At 43.5% G+C, this 21,588-nt stretch overlaps 2 protein-coding genes across 2 annotated transcripts; both read right to left on the reverse strand.

The window, feature by feature from the left end:
* Window positions 1-3,838: 3,838 nt before the first annotated feature.
* LOC110488273 (peroxisomal membrane protein 11B) lies at window positions 3,839-9,796 on the reverse strand. The gene is made up of 4 exons (XM_021560433.3): window positions 9,268-9,796; window positions 8,584-8,699; window positions 8,245-8,446; window positions 3,839-6,826 (listed from the first exon to the last, which is right to left on the reverse strand). The coding sequence occupies exons 1-4, from the start codon at window positions 9,321-9,323 to the stop codon at window positions 6,409-6,411; spliced, it is 792 nt and encodes a 263-aa protein (XP_021416108.3). The 5' UTR covers window positions 9,324-9,796; the 3' UTR covers window positions 3,839-6,408.
* A 67-nt stretch (window positions 9,797-9,863) lies between these two features.
* On the reverse strand, window positions 9,864-20,116 carry LOC110488274 (GTP-binding protein Rit1). Its single transcript, XM_021560434.3, has 6 exons — window positions 19,917-20,116; window positions 17,859-17,945; window positions 16,938-16,994; window positions 13,171-13,244; window positions 11,960-12,151; window positions 9,864-11,332 (listed from the first exon to the last, which is right to left on the reverse strand). The coding sequence occupies exons 2-6, from the start codon at window positions 17,938-17,940 to the stop codon at window positions 11,102-11,104; spliced, it is 636 nt and encodes a 211-aa protein (XP_021416109.1). The 5' UTR covers window positions 17,941-17,945; window positions 19,917-20,116; the 3' UTR covers window positions 9,864-11,101.
* Window positions 20,117-21,588: the final 1,472 nt, after the last annotated feature.

Below are 21,588 nucleotides of genomic sequence, written 5' to 3' on the forward strand. Positions count from 1 at the left end.
GTCAGACTGATGAAGCTTCCATGACTGCTCCTGTACTAGGTGGACCTACTGTCAGACTGATGAAGCTTCCATGACTGCTCCTGTACTAGGTAGACCTACTGTCAGACTGATGAAGCTTCCATGACTGCTCCTGTACTAGGTGGACCTACTGTCAGACTGATGAAGCTTCCATGACTGCTCCTGTACTAGGTGGACCTACTGTCAGACTGATGAAGCTTCCATGACTGCTCCTGTACTATGTGGACCTACTGTCAGACTGATGAAGCGTCCATGACTGCTCCTGTACTAGTTGGACCTACTGTCGGGGTAGGTGCTTCTTTCTGATGGTCCTGGCGTCGTTTCGAGGCCTGTTCGGAAATCTTGTTATTTATATGCGGTGTCAAATGACACTTTGATAATGAATAAAGTTGACTTCATAGTTTTTATTGGTAAGGTTATCAATACGACTCGGGTTGTGGAAAGCAGAAATGCCAGTTTGAAGGTTATTGTGGAGACAGCAAAAGAGATATTGGGGGTAACAATGTTACTGTTGAAATGGTTGTTGACATGCTGAACAATCCTATGGGTGGAATGTTTCAGTATGATATAGATAAAGGTTAATGGGGTTGGTGAGGGGAAGAGGTTAGTAGGGATTTATTTGTATTTTATTTCCATGGAAGTACAGAATTGGACAGGTCATGATTGATCGTACATTCCAGCACAGTAGGTGGCGGCATGCACTTAAACGATTGTTTACAGACCTCCATGATATAGAAGAAAGATTTTTCAACCTTGAGACATGGATTGTGTGTGTACCATTCAGAGGGTGAAAGGGCCACCACCCAAAGGTCATGTAGCCAAATTAACAGAACTGTAGGAGTCAACATGGGCCAGCATCCCTGTGGAACGTTTTCGACATCTTGTAGAGTCCATGCCCCGACGAACTGAGGTTGCTTTGAGGGCAAAAGGGGATGCAACTCAATATTAGGAAGGTGTTCCTAAACAAATTCTCTGCTCGTCATCACTCATTATTACCTGGCTTGTAAGCTTAAATCAGTTTTCAAATAACAGAAGCTTTATGCTTCTTAGTAGAGTTGTGCCTCTCACTTGTATCAACAAAAGTCTGGAGCATAGGCTACATTTATTGGAGTCAGTGAAAGTTGTGCCACCAACCCATTACTTAACTTTACAGAGCTGCAGGTCTCTGAGAGCAGCAATGTCAACCCACTAAAGCATAGTTGTCACTCATTCCATGGAGGGCCTAGTGTCTGCAGGTTTCTTGTTTTTCCTTTCAATTAAGACCTAGACAATCAGGTGAGGGGAGTTCTTTACTAATTAGTGACCTTCGTCAGTCAAGTACAAGGGAGGAGCGAAAACCCGCAGGCCCTTCATGGAATGAGTTTGACAGGTGCTCCAGATCCGGGTTTCCCAATCTCGGTTTAAAGCCCTAGAACCACACAGCTGACTGAAATGATCAAAGCTTGATGAGGTTGATTATCTGAATCAGCTGTGTGGTGCTAGGGAGAAGAAGAACAAAATTGCACCCAGGGGGGGGGGGGGGGCCAGGACCGAGTCATAGGAATGTCATGTATAGAGCTAGCATGATTCGTTACTCTACATAGAACCCTCCTCAATAATCTCCTGAATAAAATACATTTTGGACCCTCACGGTTATTTCGCTGTGGTGCTGAGGGGCCAGTCACAACATGTTCCATTCAAGGTTACAGGGATAACATTTTCAGACTGCTGTTTCAGATCAAGGCGTCTCATTTAAGACCTACTAGCACGATATTTGTATTACTATAGAACGTCGGTTATGTAATTATAACCCAAGCAATGTCCGTTTTTTCCAGTGGACAATTTGGATGGGATTAGTTTTACCAAACTGCCTCTGTAATTATTTTTTTCCTAATTCACAATGGACCGTTATGATGGAGGCCTGGAGCCTCTTCTAGAAGTGTAGATATATTTATATTATACATAGGCCTAATGGCCTTCAGTTTGGAGAAAGTCAAAATCATGCATATCAGTAAGAACCAGGAACTGTAAGAACCAGGATCAGTAAGAACCAGGAACTGTAACCGACATGTAATTAATTACCTGACGTATTTGGCAATTTATCAATTCATTGGCACAATATCGTCCACTTCGTCTTTCAAAAGAGAAGTATGGCACTAGGAAAGTTGATGTATGACAAAACAGATCATTAATCAGTAGGCTACGTGCATATCACTTTGTTTTCAGCATCCATTTTTTTCCCATGTTCTTACCCAAACTGTTAAACGCTGTAATATCCCTCAAAACACAGGGATGACGATTCGCACGGGATAAGTATTATCAGAGGACCTTGGAGTTTGCCGAAAAACAGTAGGTCTTTAGGACTGGGCTAATGACATTCCTGCCAGGTAAAAATGTATGACATGGCAGATTCAGACAGGAGTAATATTACAGATGTGTTGATTTGTGCTCATGCACATAATTACATTACCTGACCTCCTGTAGTAAAACGTATCCTGTCCAAATAGGGCTAAAGAATGGCCTACCCTACACACACCTCCTCCACACTTAGTCTGCCATTAGGGGCAGGCCAATAATATTAAAATGGCATCCTTTCCTCATCTATTTTCCTTTATCTGCACTGATGTGAACATTAACAGGACAGGTGATATTTCAATCCTTTGTTAATATCCACCATGTTGTTTTCGTTTCATTTTACTGAAGATCAGTAAGCTGAAGGATGGTCTCGCTACTGGTGTCCCCCAGGGCTCAATACACAGTCCCCACTGATTATATACTGAACAAAAATATCAATGCAACATGCAACAATTTCAAAGATTTTACAAAGTTACAGTTAATATAAATCAATTAAAATAAAATAATTAGGCCCTAATCTATGGATTTCACATGATTGGGAATACAGATTTGCATCTGTTGGTCACAGATACCTTTAAAAAAAAGTAGGGGTGTGGATAAGAAAACCAGTCAGTATCTGGTGTGACCAACATTTGTCTCATGCAGCTGGACACATCTACTTCGCATAAAGTTGATCAGGCTGTTGATTGTGGCCTGTGGAATGTTGTCCCACTCCTCATCAAAGGCTGTGCGAAGTTTCCAGATATTTGTGGGAACCGGAACACGCCATTTTACACGTCAATCCAGAGCATCCCAAACATGCTCAATGGGTGACCTGTCTGGTGTGTATGCAGGTAGAACTGGGACATTTTCAGCTTCCAGGAATTTTGTACAGATCTTTGCAACATGGGACCATACATGTGGACTGCGGTTATCAGGCCGGTTGGACGTACTACCAAATTCTCTAAAATGACATTGGAGGCGGCTTATGGTAGATAAATCAACATTTAATTATCTGGCAACAGCTCTGGTGGACATTGCTGCAGTCAGCACGTGAATTGCATACTCCCTCAAAAATTGAGACATCTGTGGCATTGTGTTTTGTGATAAAACTGCACATTTTAGAGTGGCCTTTTATTGTCCCAGCACAAGGTGCACCTGTGTAATCATGCTATTTAATCCGCTTCTTGATATGCCACACCTGTCAGGTGGATGGATTATTTTAGCAAAGGAGAAATGCTCACTAACAGGGATGAAAACAAATTTGTCCACACAATTTGAGAGAAATAAGCTTTTTGTAAATTTCTGGGATCTTTAATTTCAACCCATGAAACATGGGACCAACACTTTACATGTTGCGTTTTATATTTTTGTTCAGTGCAAATAGCTCTGGATAACGGAGTCTGTTAAATTACTAAAGTCTGAAATGTAAAAATGCTTGAGTTATAGCAGTCAACAACACTGGATTAACCGTCAACACTTACAATACAGTTTCAGCCAACAGATCTTCAATCAAAGGCATTTATTTTGTGAAAACCTTTTCTCCACACAGCGGCCAAGCATCAGCACTGGTGGTACATTAGCATCAAGACAAGATTTCAAATATGTTAAACATGGCTATAAAAATGTTCTCACTCACTGAGGAAAATGGTTGTAACAATCCGCTCTGATTCATATCAAAACAGTTAAAATATTATTTTCTGGATTATTTACAAAGCCATAGATTATTATAGTCTTATATTTGATTATGAATCATCAACAGTTACACCTCTACAGTGTGACTCGATTCAAAAGTAGTGGAGATTATACCAGAAATCATGTCCACAATTAGCCTGTCAAGGACAGCAACTAAGAAATTGTTTTGCTAGCTAGCCAGAGACCAAATGGCATATTTTGACTTCCAGCACAGTGTTCTCATTGCACTGTAACAGTTGAATATATATATAGAGGAGAAAGTAAAATGTTTTAAATGAACCGTATTAAAGATTTTGGGCTCCTGAGTGGCGCAGCGGTCTAAGGCACTGCATTTGGGGCGGCAGGTAGCCTAGTGGTTAGAGCATTGGGCCAGTAACCGAAAGGTTGCTAGATCAAATCCCCAAGCTGTCGTTCTGCCCCTGAACAAGGCAGTTAATCCACTGTTCCCTGGTAGGCCGTCATTGTAAATAAGAATTTGTTCTTAACTGACTTGCTTAGTTAAATAAAGTTTAAATAAAAAATCTCAGCGCAAGAGGTTCGAATCCAGGCTGTATCACATCCGGCTGTGATTGGGAGTCCCATAGGCTTTATCCCACTGCTGTGTCATTGCAGCTAAATACACTTATATGTCTAATATAGCTTAATTCACATCCGGTTCAGTGGCTTTAAATGGCATGGCATTAATACACAATATTGATTTAATTGAGTTATACAAATTGACTTAAGTAGCTTAATAAAAGTACTTACAAGTAGACTAAATCATTTGCTTTTGGGTGAATTCAACAAATGATCAAGTTAAATGGACTGAGTCAATGGACTGAATCAGTAGATGCCCGAGTTGGCTGAATCATTTGCTTAATTGTCATAATCACTGGCTCTGTAAACTCAATTTATTTCACACATGCATAAATGTTAGTAAAATACTCTAATGTGGACATATTACCCATATCAGCACAAGAACACAGCCTGGTTTGCTTCCCTATACAAGCCAATAAATGTCCCCTTTACCCGCTTATAAAAAGGACCCTTCACCTCAGTCATTATTATTAAACATTCACACACGGGATGAGAAAATTATTTATTGCACCTCTTCATAGAAATAAAGCTTTATGTTATGGCTTTAATTAACTGAGGAAGAGGTTCCACACATCTAGCTGTACGGTGTTCCTCACGGATAACATTGGACAATAGGCCCATCTCCCAAACCAATGCTGTAGGTACAGATAATCCTATCCAATGGCATCCTTTTGAATACTAACAGGACAGAAACAGTGTGTATAGGGATGTGGAAGCACTTTCCTAATAGAGACCAGGATCCATTTCAAATGCTAATTAAGGTTATAAACTAAGTGCAAGTTATGAAAGAGGACCGTTAGTAGTATTTGTGGACGTGGTCTCTCCCCTTTGACAGAGAAGTTTGGACTTGAGACATGCAAGACATCTGCTCCTCACAATCATCTGAGAAGATATTATGGATCATCAACATACTTGGGTTTGTCATGTGCTCCCCACAGCTTGTGAGTTCATTAAAATGGAATCCATGAGTTCATGATTCTGGGGAAGTAGATAAAGGGTCATCATTGTCAAAATCCCAAAGTATCCACCCACTGAATGACATTCTGGCTTTCTTTGTGCTGTGTAGCACAAGATGTATAACTTTCAAAATACAGAAATACACCCGGTATGATGAATTTTGCATCATGATAAATGCATCATACAGGCTGTATTTAGGAAGTTGTACATCTTGAAAACATTTGGGGCTACATCAACAATGGATGAATTAAACAAATACCGAAATATCGTTTTTGGTAGTTTTTCTTTAAAGCCTGGGTAAATCACAACTGACAAACTTCATGAATTTGACTTTGTGTTTATGCATCTACCTCTGTGTGTGTGTGTGTGTGTGTGTGTGTGTGTGTGTGTGTGTGTGTGTGTGTGTGTGTGTGTGTGTGTGTGTGTGTGTGTACACCATTCGGAGTCAACGATGTTCAATGTGCCGGTTCAATACACTTGCATGGGGAAGGTCCTTCTCAACTACCAAACCAAACGGCTTTTGGAGAATTTAGTGTTTGAACATTTTAGAGCATGAACAGGATACAAAAGACGTAATTCCAATACAACGCTCAATTGCAAATTCTCTCTTTGATTCGAAATACTACTGTTTCAGTCCACCAACCTATATCTGAGCATGATCTGCTCAAAACTCTAAACTTTCCAAGCAAACAGTGTACAGGACCCATCATGCTGCATCCTTAGACACAACAGCACTTCTAGACTTCTACCAGCGGACCTAAAACGTTCTGCCAAAATGCCTCCTTCCAGGCTTGAGCTTGAGGAATGTTCGACTTGAGCTAGAACGTTCAACCAAAAATTCGGGCTTCTTCACGGTTTGAGCTTGAGCCAGGGGTGGACGATGGTGAGGATGGAGAGAACAGAGGAGGCCAGGCCGCAGGCCCCCACGAAGCCCTGGCCAGTAGGGTAGATGCCCAGCCGGTCCAGTGGGATAAACACATCGCATGCATTCTTCAGCAGGTCCAGCAGCAGCGGTGGGTTGCTGCGCAGCACCGTCCCCAGCAGGTGGAACTGTCTGCCGAAGCGTTCGGACAGAAGGGGTAATATGGCCACAGGGAAGGAGGAGGAAGAGGGGTGGGGGTGGGAGAGGTCTCCGTTCTCAAGGGATGGAGAGGAGGTCCAGGTAGCATTTGACCCCCCGTGGGAGGTGCGGGCCTCACGCTCCATAAGCAGGCGGATCTCGTAGGCATCCCGGGTTAGATTGAGCATGAGAGCAAAGAGGTAGTACCTGTAGAGAGAGAAATGTGTAAGAGCGAGAGAGAGAGATTCATGTAAAACATGAGAGACAGTAAAGATAGTGCAAGGCCAGAGGAGAGGATGTAGAAGACATTAAATAAAATAAAAAGTGGCAGAGGGAAAAGAAGAGGGTGAGTTAGAGGAAGAATTAGAGAACGAAAGTGATAGAAAATACACTATATAAACAAAAATAAGTCGACACCCCTTCAATTTAGTGGATTCGGTTATTTCAGCCACACCGGTTGCTGACAGGTGTTTAAAATCGAGCACACAGCCATGCAATCGCCATAGACAAGCATAAGCAGAAGAATGGCCTTACTGAAGAGCTGTCATAGGATACTACCTATCCAACAAGTCAGTTCGTCAAATTTCTGTCCTGCTAGAGCTGACCCGGTCAACTGTAAGTGCTATTATTGTGAAGTGGAAAACGTCTAGGAGCCACAACGGCTCAGCCGCGAAGTGGTAGGCCTCGCAAGCTAAAAATTGTCTGTCCTCGGTTGCAATGCACACTACCGAGTTCCAAACTGCCTCTGGAAGCAAAGTCAGCACAACAACGGTTAGTCGGGAGCTTCGTGAAATTGGTGTCAATGGCAAAGCAGCCACACAAACCTAAGAACACCATGCGCAATGCCAAGTGTCGGTTGGAGTGGTGTAAAGCTCGCTGCCATTGGACTCTGGAGCAGTGGAAACACGTTCTCTGGAGTGATTAATCACGCTTCCCCATTTGGCAGTCGGACGGACGAATTTGGTGGATGCCAGGAGAACGATACCTAACCCAATGCATAGTGCCAACTGTAAAGTTTGGTGGAGGAGGAATAATGGTCTGGGGCTGTTTTTCATGGTTTGGGCTAGCCCCCCCCCCCCCTAGTTTCAGTGAAGAATAATCTTAACGATACAGCATACAATGACATTCTAGACGATTTAGTTTGAGAAAGACTCTTTCCTATTTCAGCATGACAATAACCCTGTGCAAAAAGCAAGGTCCATACAGAAATCGTGTGGAAGAACTTGATTGGCCTGCACAGAGCCCTTTGGCCCGCAGACTGCGAGCCAGGTCTAATTGTCCAACATCAGTGCCCGACCTCACTAATGCTCTTGTGGCTGAATGGAAGCAAGTCCCCGCAGCAATATTCCAACATCTAGTGGAAAACCTTCCCAGAAGAGTGAAGGGCGTTATAGCAGCAAAGGTGGGACCAACTCCATATCAATGCAAATGACTTTGGAATGAGATTTTCGACAAACAGCTGTCCACGTACTTTTGGTCATGTAGTGTAGCTCTAGGGAGAATGTAGGCAACAACTGCCAATAATAGTAAAGTTCACTACAGAACTTATAATGCCCTTGGACAACTCAAATACACTGACTCCCAATACAGTTTAGGACTTAAGGTTCCCAATTATAAACAGTCACCTGAAGGATCTCTGGCTCCACTTGTCCTGGTCCAGTTTGGGCAGGAGGCCCACTTTGCCAGCCCACAGCACGTTGTCACAGGCGAAGTACATAGCCTTGTTGAGGTGGGCCACGGTCAGGCAGAGACGTAGCACGCTGTCTGAGAGGTGCACCGCACGCTTCGCTGCCTCCACAGCCTCTGCAGAGTTCCCCAGACGCATCACTGGAGAGAGAGAGAGAGAGAGAGAGATGAGACCCAGGAAACTGAATTGAGGCACAGTGAAATACCAATGGAGAGTAAGCCTGAGCCATAATCCTGAGACACAGAGGTGCAGCAATGACTTACAAACATTGACTTACACTTCCTTGTTAGGCTCATATGTGTTTCCAGTTGTTTCACCATCTTCAGGAGCTGAACGCCTGACCCACCCTTCTGGAGAGTGTAGCCTAGCAACGTACAGGCATACTGTGCAGCTCTGTGTGAACACAGAAAATGAATGTGTGTCAAAATCTGATTATATCTATTTTGCTATAGTTTAGTCATTGTTTACATCTTGTGATGAATAACTCGGGCACAATGTGTGTTTTCATGTCAATGGCAACTGGTATTTTAATGTAGCTAGCCATCAGTATAATTGGGACTATGCCCACTTGATAAGGAAAGGCTGGACATTAGCATTGTGCATGAGACCCCCTCAATTCGAATCCAAAAATCAGCTGTGGCGCAGTAATTTACCCAATAAAACGGGAAAACAGGCAGTGACAACCGCAGCCCAAAAACGACTTTTTATAAATGTATTTTTTGTTATTTGTATTTTTTCGTCCTCTTATACATTCGTATTTTGTATGCTCATGGATATCAGTTTACATTGACTACGAATGTACGTGCTAGCTAGCTGATATTAGCGGACTAAACTCCCTAGCTACTGTATTCGCGTAATGAATTTAACTTGAAACCTACCAGCTGATTCTGACTTGTTGACATGACATACTACTGTCTGAGAAATCTCAACTCTCATATGACATTTTTCCTAGCTACTGTACCTGAAAACGCGCTCCTTGGCTTGGCTCTGCGAGCTGAATCGAACCCAAGAGTCCATTCTCACGACAGGTAGACTACCACTTCCGCTCACTTGCAACCGTGGATTAGGCCTGTGCTTTGTTAGCTAGCAACGTCCTATAACGTCTTCTGGCAAGAGCAGTCCAATGCTATATACACAGTTCAAAATGTCCACAATGTGCCCCACACGTCTGCCAACACTTTGTAAAATGTAGATTTATTTGTTTACTAAAGAGTTAGCTTCACATCACCTTTACCCATGGACGGAAACTGTGGAGGGACACAATAGCGAAAGACCTTTCCCAGGGTAATCATTAGCTCCGTAATTTAACTGATAGGAAGTTCGTGCACAGCACATTGATTGTATTGTTCATGGCATTAGTCGATTCGTGATTTTTTTTTGTGCAGCACGCTATTGTATAAGCGATAGCATAAATGAAAACAAACGATTGTAGTTATTCGAACACAACAGTCAGGCCAAGGCAACTCATTACCGTGGATTATATTTGCTGCGAAACCTCATACCGCCACATGGGGGTGACTCACACACACAGAGAGGCCAGACAAAACACACAACCAATTTGGAAAAAAATGGCAGTACATTTTATTTTAGTGTGTTAATAGAAAATAAATTAAGGAAAACAATCATGATCAAGAGGAATAAAACAAACACAAAACATAATATACTCCCATATGTGGCACTACCAGATCCACGGAGTGCTGAAATAATAAGTGCACAACCGTTGTACTACAGGTCAGGGGGTAATAAAGGAGTGTGAATCACTCTGGAGAGGTACTCTACTTGGCATTATCTCTATTTACTGAAACACTATAAAACATTGTATGATGACAAACCTGTTGTAGGCGGAGCAAAATTAAAATGCCAGCTACGCCCATCAAATTCCATTCTAGTGGACCATATTAGGCAATGCTGCACATTAATGTCTTGTCAACATCAACACCACCTGTGTATTAAATATCCTCAGCAACTCAGTTCACAACTGTCAAAGTATTCCCACTGCAACATGGCACCAGTCCTGAGTACAGGCTGGTCAGCTTACAAACACAAAGCAATAACCCATGAAGGCTTTTCAATTGAAATGGAGAGGAACCTCAATGCTATCAGAACATCTTGTTTTCATCATCTTCTATATTACAATCTTTTCATTCTTTCCATTTCCTTGGCTGGCAAGATACTCCACATCCTTTGGGACTCTCCCTCTAATCTTCAAACTCACGTCTCATAACCCTTCGCAATTTCCCAACCGCCTTTAAATCAAACTTCAAGCTCACTCCTCAATACCTGCCACTTTACCTACTGTATGACCTTCTCAGCCTAGTATTTGCTCCCTTCCCCATAATATCTACCTCTCTTCAAGCGCTCATCCTTCCAGGACCGCAACCCCTTTCCTCCCTCCCTCCCTACACAGTTTCACCTAAACATCTCATCTCTGGCTCTCCATCAAAGAGAAATGTTGTAACTTCAGGCAAACCCCACGCTGTCTCAGCATTTTAAAAATATTAAACACTACAGTCAATTGGTTTAATTGGATACTAAAATGCTAACGTCGGCTGTTGTTAAAAGCCAGACCTCAATTTCAGCACAATGAGCATACGGTACATCAGCATGGTTCCTGCCTTCTCTAATGCGCACAAGAGGCTAATCTCTTCAGTAACAATTGTTAGTTTCGTTGCTGTTGCAAACACTCATAATCTAACTCGGACTAGAGTCATTAGTCTCCTCGTGGGAGTTGGAACTAGGAATTGGGGTTGTAAGGGTACCACTGGAGGACTGTCGTATCCCACAGTGCCCCTCTCTCAGTGCTCGGAGTGCTGTTTCTTGTGGAAGGTGGAGCGCATGCGGCTCCAGAACGAGTGGTTCCTCCTGGTCTTCCTCTCACTGCCACGGACCGACTCGGCCTCGCGTTGGCGAATCTGGCGGACCAGGGCGGCGAAAACCTCGTCGATGTAGTAGCGAAATGCCGCAGAGGTCTCGAAGAAGGGGCACTGGAACTCCCTGGCCAGCTCCTTCCCCTCCTCTACTGACACCTAGTGGAGTGGAGGGAAATACCATGTTGAAAGCCAGTATACAGATAAAAAATACAGACAGGAGACCATTTTTATATACAGTATATGTACCAAACAGAGTATATGTTACGGTAAGTGTGTGGATCTACAGGTTCCCCGTCTCCTTGGTAAATCTACAGATTCCCCGTCTCCTTGGTAAATCTACAGATTCCCCGTCTCCTTGGTAAATCTACAGATTCCCCGTCTCCTTGGTAAATCTACAGATTCCCCGTCTCCTTGGTAAATCTACAGATTCCCCGTCTCCTTGGTAAATCTACAGATTCCCCGTCTCCTTGGTAAATCTACAGATTCCCCGTCTCCTTGGTAAATCTACAGATTCCCCGTCTCCTTGGTAAATCTACAGATTCCCCGTCTCCTTGGTAAATCTACAGATTCCCCGTCTCCTTGGTAAATCTACAGATTTACCCTGGAATCTATATATTTATCATACCAGTCAGACAGGCAATCTGTAAATCTCCCAGTAATGTGTAAAGATAGGCCTTTTGAATAGTAGTAAGATTTTAATGCCACCAGATAGTGGGCAAAACCTACTTTAGTGCCAAGACTACCAAAGTGCGTCCACCCCCCCTTCCTTCCCACAATTCTCACCTGTCGGAGATGGGTCAGGTCAGACTTGTTGCCCACCAGTACCACTGGTGTGTTGGCGGTGCGGCGCACACGATCAATGAGCTGCTTGAACTGGCGCGCCTCCTGTAAGCTCCGCCTATCTGTGATGGAGTAGGAGATGATGAAGCCCTCGCCCGCCCGCATGTACTGGTCCCGCATGGCTGTAAACTCCGCCTGGAGAGGGACGCGTGAGTGTGTGAGAGAGAGAGAAAGAAAGAGGCAAAAGTCGAGCGAGTAATTAAGGACTGGAACAGAAAGAATAACAGCAAAATGCTTAGATAACATGACCTATGCAGATGCTACACATACACCCACACATTCATGTACTGGTATGAGTGTGAACACCTGAGAGCATCCAGAGAATCAATCACCAATACATCGGTCTGTCCTACAAGCTACTAGAGGAAGAACATGGAGACCCACTGAAAAATATTTGAATTTAGATTACTCTGAAGTTAAGGGTCACTTGAGACAGTGGACTGTCGGGGTCACTCAGAGCATTAGCTCTCTAAACACAATGCCCTGTGTGTGGACACTTCCCTGAATTTGGTCCGGTATGAACAAACCCAGTCATGGGCATGTATTATAGAACATGTACATGACCATATATAGAACATGACTAACCTCACAAGTGAGCCATGCATGAGTCTATGGATGAGTCAGAAAGGCAAAGACGTGGTGCGGGGAGCGGGTGAGAAAGGCAGATTATGTAAGTAAAAGAAGGGAGAAGATGGAGTGAGCACTGCTTAAACCAGAAGCTGAGAAGAGTAAAGACTTGGATGTCATGACGATGAAGGGGAGATATGTTCTTCTGGGTGTACTTTGATAAATAATGATCTTACATTGCCAATGATAAGGTATCATGCTAATAAGAATGATTGAATTGTGTAATGTAATTGAGAGACAAGGACAGACAATCAGAAATTATTGATTTTATAGGAAAGCGAGCATCAGGATAGGCGGAGCGGGTTTCCCCTCTATCAGATCTAATGTGAAAAGACTAGACACATTAAAGCAAATTCCCAGTCCTTCCAAGGTATTTTTTCCATATTGCTTTCACCTATCCTATGTTTACAGATCAGTAGAGGAAGGAGAGGAGGCGAGGAAGCCATATTAGACTATCGAGAATGAGATGCAACCAAAGAAGGTGGAGGCATGACGTTTTTAATGGAAGCCCTTTGTGAGGAAGTTACCTGTCCTGCTGTATCCAGGATGTCCAGGTTGGCTGGTTCATCATCGATGCGGATCTGTGTCTTGTATGCATCCTCTAGGAGAGACATTGAGTGGTATTTTAATGGCTATACAAGATAATTGTGTAGTTACGTCATAGGCCGTGGTTCATCGACTCTGGTCGATGCTACGCAGCGTGCATGTGAGCTTTATCAAGTCACGCCAGGTGTTCTCTTGTTTTGGACTTGCAGTTCCTTGTATGAGTTCTGACATTTCAGGCTCGCAAGGTAAGTATTGTTCTTGGAACCATGGGGTCTATACCCTATATGGGGCTCTGACAGTTCAGGCTTCTCAGGTAAGTATTAGGGGAAAGGTGAATTCTGTAACCCCTTTTCGGAGCCGGTGGAACCTGTGTGTGCTTGGGGTGCCGTGGGCCTTGTTTGGTACCCTCTGAGCCAGCTTGGGGAGTGATTGTATGTACCCATAGTATGTTATACAGAGTAACCGACTGAAAGGGAACATACAGTTATTAATATAACTAATGAAGACTGGAACGAGGTAGAACATATTTTGGCCACCAACGTCGGGGGATTTGTGCTCACTGAAAAACAGTTCTGAATTGAGGAAATGGATGTGAGCCCCGGTATTATAGCCAGGAAGGCGGGGCATCTGAGGGTGGGCCTCGGCATTCATTGGCCCGTTAGGCGTGATTTCAGTTTTTCAAGTGAATATTATTGGTTGTTGACTGCCCGTAGTGTTATACCTCATTCCCTCCTTCAGTTAGTTTTGTTGATGGTGGTGGAAAACGCTGTCTCAAGCGCTGCTCTAGAATCTTCCTTAAGTGTTCAATTGGGTTGAGATCTGGTGACTGAGAGCGGTCATAGCATATGGTTAACATTTTCCTGCTCATCAAACCACACACACTGACAAACCACCAAGCCCTGTGGATGGAGGCATTGTCATCCTATGGGGGCATAGCCATGGTGGCCAAAATAATGGCCTGCCCAGTATTTTTTATATATGACCCTAAGCATGATGGGATGTTAATTTCTTAATTAACTCAGGAACCACACCTGTGTGGAAGAACCTGCTTTCAATATACTTTGTATCCCACATTTACTCAACTTTTACCATTATTCTGGCAGTTACATGTATACACATCTATCTACTCACCAGACAGTTTATTAGGTACACCCATCTAGTACTGGGTTGGACCTTCCTTTGCCTCCAGAACAGCCTGAATTATTCAGGTGATGGATTCTACAAGTCAGACACGTTCCACAGGGATGTTGGTCTACGCTGACGCGATGGAATCACACAGTTGCCCCAAACTAGACGGCGGTACACCACCGCTAACACCAGGCAGAATAGACTCATGCTGCTTATGTCAAATCCTGACTCTGCCATTGAATGATGCAACAGGAACCGGGATTTGTCAGACTCAGCTGTCCGGTGTTGGTGTTGCGTGTCTGCTGAAGTCGCTTCTTCTTGTTTTTATCTGATAGGAGTGGAACCCGGTGTGTTCGCCTGCTGCAGTAGCCCACCCGTGACAACAATCGACAAGTTGTGCGTCCCAAGATGCCGTTCTGCATACCACTGTTGTACAGCGCCGTTATTTGTCTGTTCGTGGCCTGCCTGTTAGTGTAGCACATGGGGTGTGTGAAACTTACTCCTCAGCCTGAAGTATGCCCATTGCGCAGACTGGTAAGACGCTTCAGGAGGGCGGTCACATGTGCTAGCAAGTCAGAGGTCCCGAGTTCACGCCAGGTATGGGCTGAAACGGGAGGAAGTGGTAGTCGCTAAGCAAGCAACGTGATCTTTTACAGCGCCACGTCCTTGCCATTCTCTTTCGCCCACAGGACTTCCACTGACTGGATTTTTTTGTTTGTCGCACCATTCTCGGGAAACCATACACACTGCCTTGCATGAAAAGCCCAGGAAGGCGGCCGGTTTTAGAGGAACTGGATCCGGCGTGCCTGGCCCCGATGATCATACCACGCTCAAAGTCGCTTAGGTCACTAGTTTTGCCCATTCTAATGTTCAATTGAACAGTAACTGAATGCCTCGATGCCGGTCTGCTTGCTTTATATAGCAAGCCACGGCCATGTGACTCCTGCACTTTCCATGACAGGTGAATCAAGATTTTGCCTTACTGATGTCACCTGTTAAATCCACTTCAAATCAGTGTAGATGAAGGGGAGGACACCGGTTAAAGAAGGATTTGTAAACCTTGAGACAATTGCGACATGGATTGTATGTGTGCCATTCAGAGGGTGAATGGGCAAATCAAAAGATTTAAGTGCCTTTGAACAGGGTATGATAGTAGGTGCCAGGCGCACCGGTTTGAGTGTATCTAGTATCTATCTAACTGCAACGCTGCTGGGATTTTCATGCTATTTCCTGTGTGAATCAAGAATGGTCCACCACCCAAAGGACATCTAGCCAACTTCACAACTGTGGAACGCATTGGAGTCAACATGGGCCAGCATCCCTAAGGAACACTTTCGACACCTTGTAGTCCAATTGAGGCTTTTCTGAAGGCAAACAGGGGTGAAACTCAATATTAGGAAGGTGTTCCTGATGTTTTGTACACTCAGTGTATGTAAATACAGCACCGGTCAACAGTTTGGACACACCTACTCATTCAAGGGATTTTCTTACATTATTACTATATTCTACATTGTACATTGTCTTGGCATTCTCTCAACCAACTTAATGAGGTAGTCACCTGGAATGCATTTCAATTAACAGGTGTGCCTTGTTAAAAGTTTATTTGTGGAATTTCTTTCTTTCTTAATGCGTTTGAGCCAATCAGATGTCATGTGACAAGGTAGGGGTGGTATACAGAAGATAGCCCTATTTGGTAAAAGACCAAGTCCATATTATGGCAAGAACAGCTCAAATAAGCAAAGAGAAACAACAGTCCATCATTACTTTAAGACATGAAGGTCTGTCAATACGGACAATTTCAAGAACTTTGAAAGTTTCTTCAAATGCAGTCGCAAAAACCATCAAGCGCAATGATGAAACTGGCTCTCATGAGGAACGCCTATTCACCTATTTTAACCAGGTAGGCCAGTTGAGAACAAGTTCTCATTTACAACTGCGGCCTGGCCAAGATATAGCAAAGCAGTTACCTCTGTTGCAGAGGAAAAGTTTGTTAGAGTTACCAGCCTCATAAATTGCAGATTCAAGTAACAGTAACAGATACATCTCAACATCAACTGTCCAGAGGAAACTGTGTGAATCAGGCCTTCATGGTCGAATTTCTGCAAAGAAACCACCACTAAAGGACACCAATAAGAAGAAGAGTCTTGCTTGGGCCAAGAAACACCAGCAATGGACATTAGACCGGTGGAAATATATGTCCTTTGGTTTGATGAGTCCAAGTTTGAGGTTTTTGTTTCCAACCACCGCATCTGTGAGACGCAGGTTAATGACCCAACACACCTTCAGACTGTGGAAGGGCTATTTGACAACGAAGGAGAGTGATGGAGTGCTGCATCTGATGACCTGGCCTCCACAATCACCCGACCTCAACCAAATTAAGATGGTTTGGGATGAGTTGGACGACAGAGTTAAGGAAAAGCAGCCAACAAGTGCTCAGCATTTGTGGGAACTCCTTCAAGACTGTTGGAAAAGCATTCCAGGTGAAGCTGGTTGAGAGAATGCCAAGAGTGTGCAAAACTGTCCTCTAGGCAAAGGGTGGCTAATTTTTAGTGTGGTTTAGAAGGCCAAATTTGAGCAAATAGGAGTCGCCGTATTTTGATCAGAGACCAAGCACTCTCACCTATGGTGGGGTCATGGTCTTCAGGGAACCTGTGGCTGATAAACTGCATTATAATAGCTGCGGAGAGAGAGAGAGAGAGTCAAGTTAACAAGCTTCATAGGCACTGCATCAATAATCCAAAAAGGAGAAATCAGAAACAAACTACAAGTAGATCAGAAAACAGAGTGGAAGAAAGAGAGAGAGAAAGAAAGGGTGATGTAGAGGGATTATGACGTCAATACGGGAGACTTTATTACATTTCCCAGGTTGTATCACACACACTTCCCCCTCCCTCTCCCCATCTCTCTTGTCTCTTTGTTGTTCTTCCTCCAGGCATGCAGTGGTTCACGCACATAGATAACACACACACACCTCCGCAGCATCAGTGTACACCCACTCTAGTTTCCATGACAATAACTTGCACAGATGAAATCAGAATGACGCTTGTTTTTATGATCCATCTCTCCCTCCATCCCTCTGTATCCTCCCTCTCTCCGATGTTTTTACTACTTTGCTGTGCACCTATACCAGGTGAACTCTGCCAGTCTCCACAGCAACAGTAGCCAAGAAGAGGAAGGCGGTTGCTAGGCACTGATGCGTCTTCCTGACAACAGGCACCCAAAAGGCACCCCAGACTGCCGTAAAAGGCAGCCAACGCCCATGCTTATGAGAACTCTGACTGCCTGACTGCACTTGGAGGGTGTGTGTGGGTGTGTGTCTTTCTCTCTCACACACAAACACCCACACATTTCATTCATGAAAAAAAAACAAGAGTACATTAGGAAAAGTAAAGTAAATCAAGACCGAGTTGAAGAAGAATAGTCGAAGTCAGAGATAATACATAAAAAAAGAGGAGCAAGACAGAAACAAAGACATGCACTGAGTAATAGTGAAGAGTACAGTTAAGTGTAATTATGAGTGTGTGTGTGTGTGTGTACTCACCGCTCTTCCCCACTCCCCCCTCTCCCAGCATCACGAGCTTGTACTCGCGGGAGAGGCCCCCAGAGCCTCGCGATGACTCCATTTACACTTTGAAGAGATAGAGGCGGTGATTAATACACATATACCCTTTACACACACAGGAACCGGCACATATCGACACCCAAATAATTCACATAAATATACACATTTTTGGTCCCAGTTTATTAAGCCTGGGACTATTGAATAGAACTGTATAAGAGAGTGTACAGAGTTGAAAGTGACTAACACACAGTACCACACGTGCCAATGTGCAATCGTGCCATCATGTGTAAAGCGCTGAAGCTGCTGACAAGAGATGAGGGAGATGGAAAGAGAGAGAGAGAGAGACACACACTGAGAAACTTGAACCTCAATATCCATTCACTGTTGAAATGGACCACTGAACCATATAGTAGATCTACTGAATGGCGATGAAACAGGTGAACGAGTTTTCAGGGACAGAAGTGGAGCTATACAGCCAAGTCTAGTCTACTTTGCCACCCTTAGAAATACAAACTATTCAACTCATCTGAATAGGCCACTATTGTCATCGCCTCAGATCCATTTGGTGTTTGTGTAGATTGACTTATGAGAGTCAGATGACTTCAGTTTATTAAATTGGTCTACGCAGCAACCAGCAGCACTCACGCGGAAAGAGGAACCGACTCGTATCGACTTGATGGGGCAATCATGTGATTTCTCCGTGGAAGGCGAATGTGTGACATTGACCACCACAACCCCAGGCAATGTCATCAAACCTATTATTGCCATTTTCCATAGCGATGTCGCCTAGCTTCCCCTTACCGCATTTTTTTACTATATTAAACTTTAATTTCAATTGTCAGAATAAATTAATGATATATTTATAAGTGATAAATAGGTCTACATAAGCACATATTTACTTATCATTAGGGCCTAGGCTAATAACGGTAGACCTATGAATGGATCACATTATCTCAATGATGGAATGCGGAGACAAAATATTTTACAAAGCCGGTTCATTGTTGTCAGGACAGAGGCAGATTGAACAGACAGCATTTGGGAGGTTAAAAATAGATGTTCATATCCGCTTGAGAGCAGCTACGTTTTTTTACTCGGTTTTATGTAAAATATGAGGTCTGAACTTCAATAACGCCTGACTGAGCTCATGTCCGTGCACCATTGCCCAACGTTTGATCCAAAAACGCAAAGGAGTGGATGGTATTGTAGTATATTGCCGAGTTGTTGTTTCCTCCCTCGCCCTGACAACATCACTACACGGGCTCCGTGATTCAAGGGAGTCTCCAGGCTTCAGATGGCTCAGGCCTCGAAGTTTGTTATTGAAATGCAGATTAAATATATACTCGATGTACTAGCCTTATTCAACGCCCAAAGTTAGGGAATTTCATTTTTATTGTACTTTTATTGCGCTTAGTTTGGTTAAAAGTTTGTTGCACTATTGTCACTTTGTTATAGACTACAATGTTACAAACAGTGAGTCGGCTACAATGTTTCAGCTGCCAAAAATATTAAAAATATTTGCTAAACAAGGAATGAGATTAACACTGTTTCAAATCATTGGATCTCTGACAAAGGCGCAGTAAAAACTGCATCCGTTGCAGTCGCTGAAATAGAACAACCATTTGATATACTTTATTGGCTACTTTGAAACAGGATAACCGGACAAACAACATTTTAGAGGGCAATAGTGAACCTTTAAAAGACTGCTCAAGTAGAGAAATGAATTGTGTGGCTGTATGTGACAAGAGATTTGGGGGAAAAAAGTAGGCTAACTTTTGTAAACTTTACATGTAAAGTTCTTCTAAAATCAAGTGTAGCCTACGAACCGATAAAATGTAAAACAAGCTGCATGGATTTGTTAGCCTAACTGTTTGCAGATCAGTGTTCAAAACAGACATTGAAAACATTGTTTCGTGTAATTACAAACGAACAAGTTAACATGAATATTGTTGACTGCGAAAAAAAGCTAATGATTGAACATCTGCAAACATAAATAGCCAACTGACTTTATGCATGCATGAATAGAAATGAGCGACTCACCTGTGTCACAGAAGTTCTTTCCTCATAATTGCTGAAATTACGTCTATGGCTATTTAGTGCTTGATGTTTGATAATTCATGCCACAAAATGATCTAACTGTAAACAGCGCGAGCGGTCTGTAAACGCTACGTGACAGGGTCCCACCGCCCGTCGTCTCAGCGGCTGTGACTTTTCAGTAGAGTTGGACAGCCTTGAAATGTACCTTTGAAGTTCAGTTAGGCACTGTTACACACGGGTAACGAATGAATAGGCCCACTAAAACGCAATTTCATATATTTTAAGGTTTCTCGTAATAGAATATAATAAAGACACTACCATATTGTTGTTGAGAGGCACATGGTCAGTGATGGTGCAGCAGCCCTGGATGGGAGGCACTTTTGGGTTAACAGTCTTGTTCTAGGGCACAAAGGCAGTGGTTAGGACCTGGGATCAGATACCAGCAGCCCTCCAGGTGCCAGTTCACTTCCCATTTCTGTAATCTCCTGGCCTATGTCTTGAACCAGCAACTGTCTCTAACATCTAGGCTACGTGCCATGCGTAGGTGGGGGTGTACAGTGCATTCGGAAAGTATTCAGACCCCTTAACTTTTTCCACATTTTGTTACATTACAGCCGTATTCTAAAATGTATTAAATCTACACACAATACCCCATAATGACAAAGCAAAAACAGGTTTTTAGATTTTTTTGCAAATGTACTACAAATAAAAACAAAACTTATTTACATACATTTTCAGACCCTTTGCTATGAGACTCGAAATTGAGCTCAGGTGAATCCTGTTTCCATTGTTCATCCTGTGGTAAATTAAATTGATTGGACATGATTCGGAAAGGCACACACCTGTCTATATAAGATCCCACAGTCGACAGTGCATGTCAGAGCAAAAACCAAGCCATGAGTTTGAAAGAATTGTCCGTAGAGTTCCGAGACAGGATTGTGTCCAGGCAAATATCTGGTGAATGGTACCAAAAAATGTCTGCAGCATTGAAGGTCCCCAAGAACACAATGGCCTCCATAATTTTTCAATGGAAGAAGTTTGGAACCACCAAGACTCTTCCAAACAGAGCAAGCGAGGTGAAGGGCCTTGGTCAGGGAGGGGACCAAGAACCCGATGGTCACTCTGACAGAACTCCAGAGTTCCTCTGTGGAGATGGGAAAACCATCTCTGCAGCACTCCACCAATCAGGCCTTTGTGATAGAGTGGACAGACTGAAGCCACTCTTCAGTAGAAGGCATATGACAGCATGCTTTGCGTTTGCCAAAAGGCACCTAAAGGACTCTCAGACCATGAGAAACAAGATTCTCTGGTCTGATAAATCCAAGATTGTACTCTTTGGCCTGAATGCCAAGCATGACTTCTGGAGGAAACCTGGCACCATCCCTACGGTGAAGCATGGTGGTTGCAGCATCATGCTGTGGGGATGTTTTTCAGTGGCAGGGACTGGGAAACCAGTCAGTATCGAGGCAAAGATGAATGGAGCAAAGCACAAAGAGATCCTTGATGAAAACCTGCTCCAGAGCTCTCAGGACCTTGAACCCGATCAAACGTCTCTGGAGAGACCTGAAAATAGCTGTGCAGCGACGCTCCCCTTCCAACCTGACAGAGCGAGGATCTACAGAGAAGAATGGGAGTAACTCCCCAAGCACAGGTGTGCCAAGCTTGTAGCATCATA

Source organism: Oncorhynchus mykiss, chromosome 30, assembly GCF_057628025.1.
Source record: "Oncorhynchus mykiss isolate SJ-2025 chromosome 30, ASM5762802v1, whole genome shotgun sequence".
NCBI classification, from domain to species: Eukaryota; Metazoa; Chordata; class Actinopteri; order Salmoniformes; family Salmonidae; genus Oncorhynchus; species Oncorhynchus mykiss.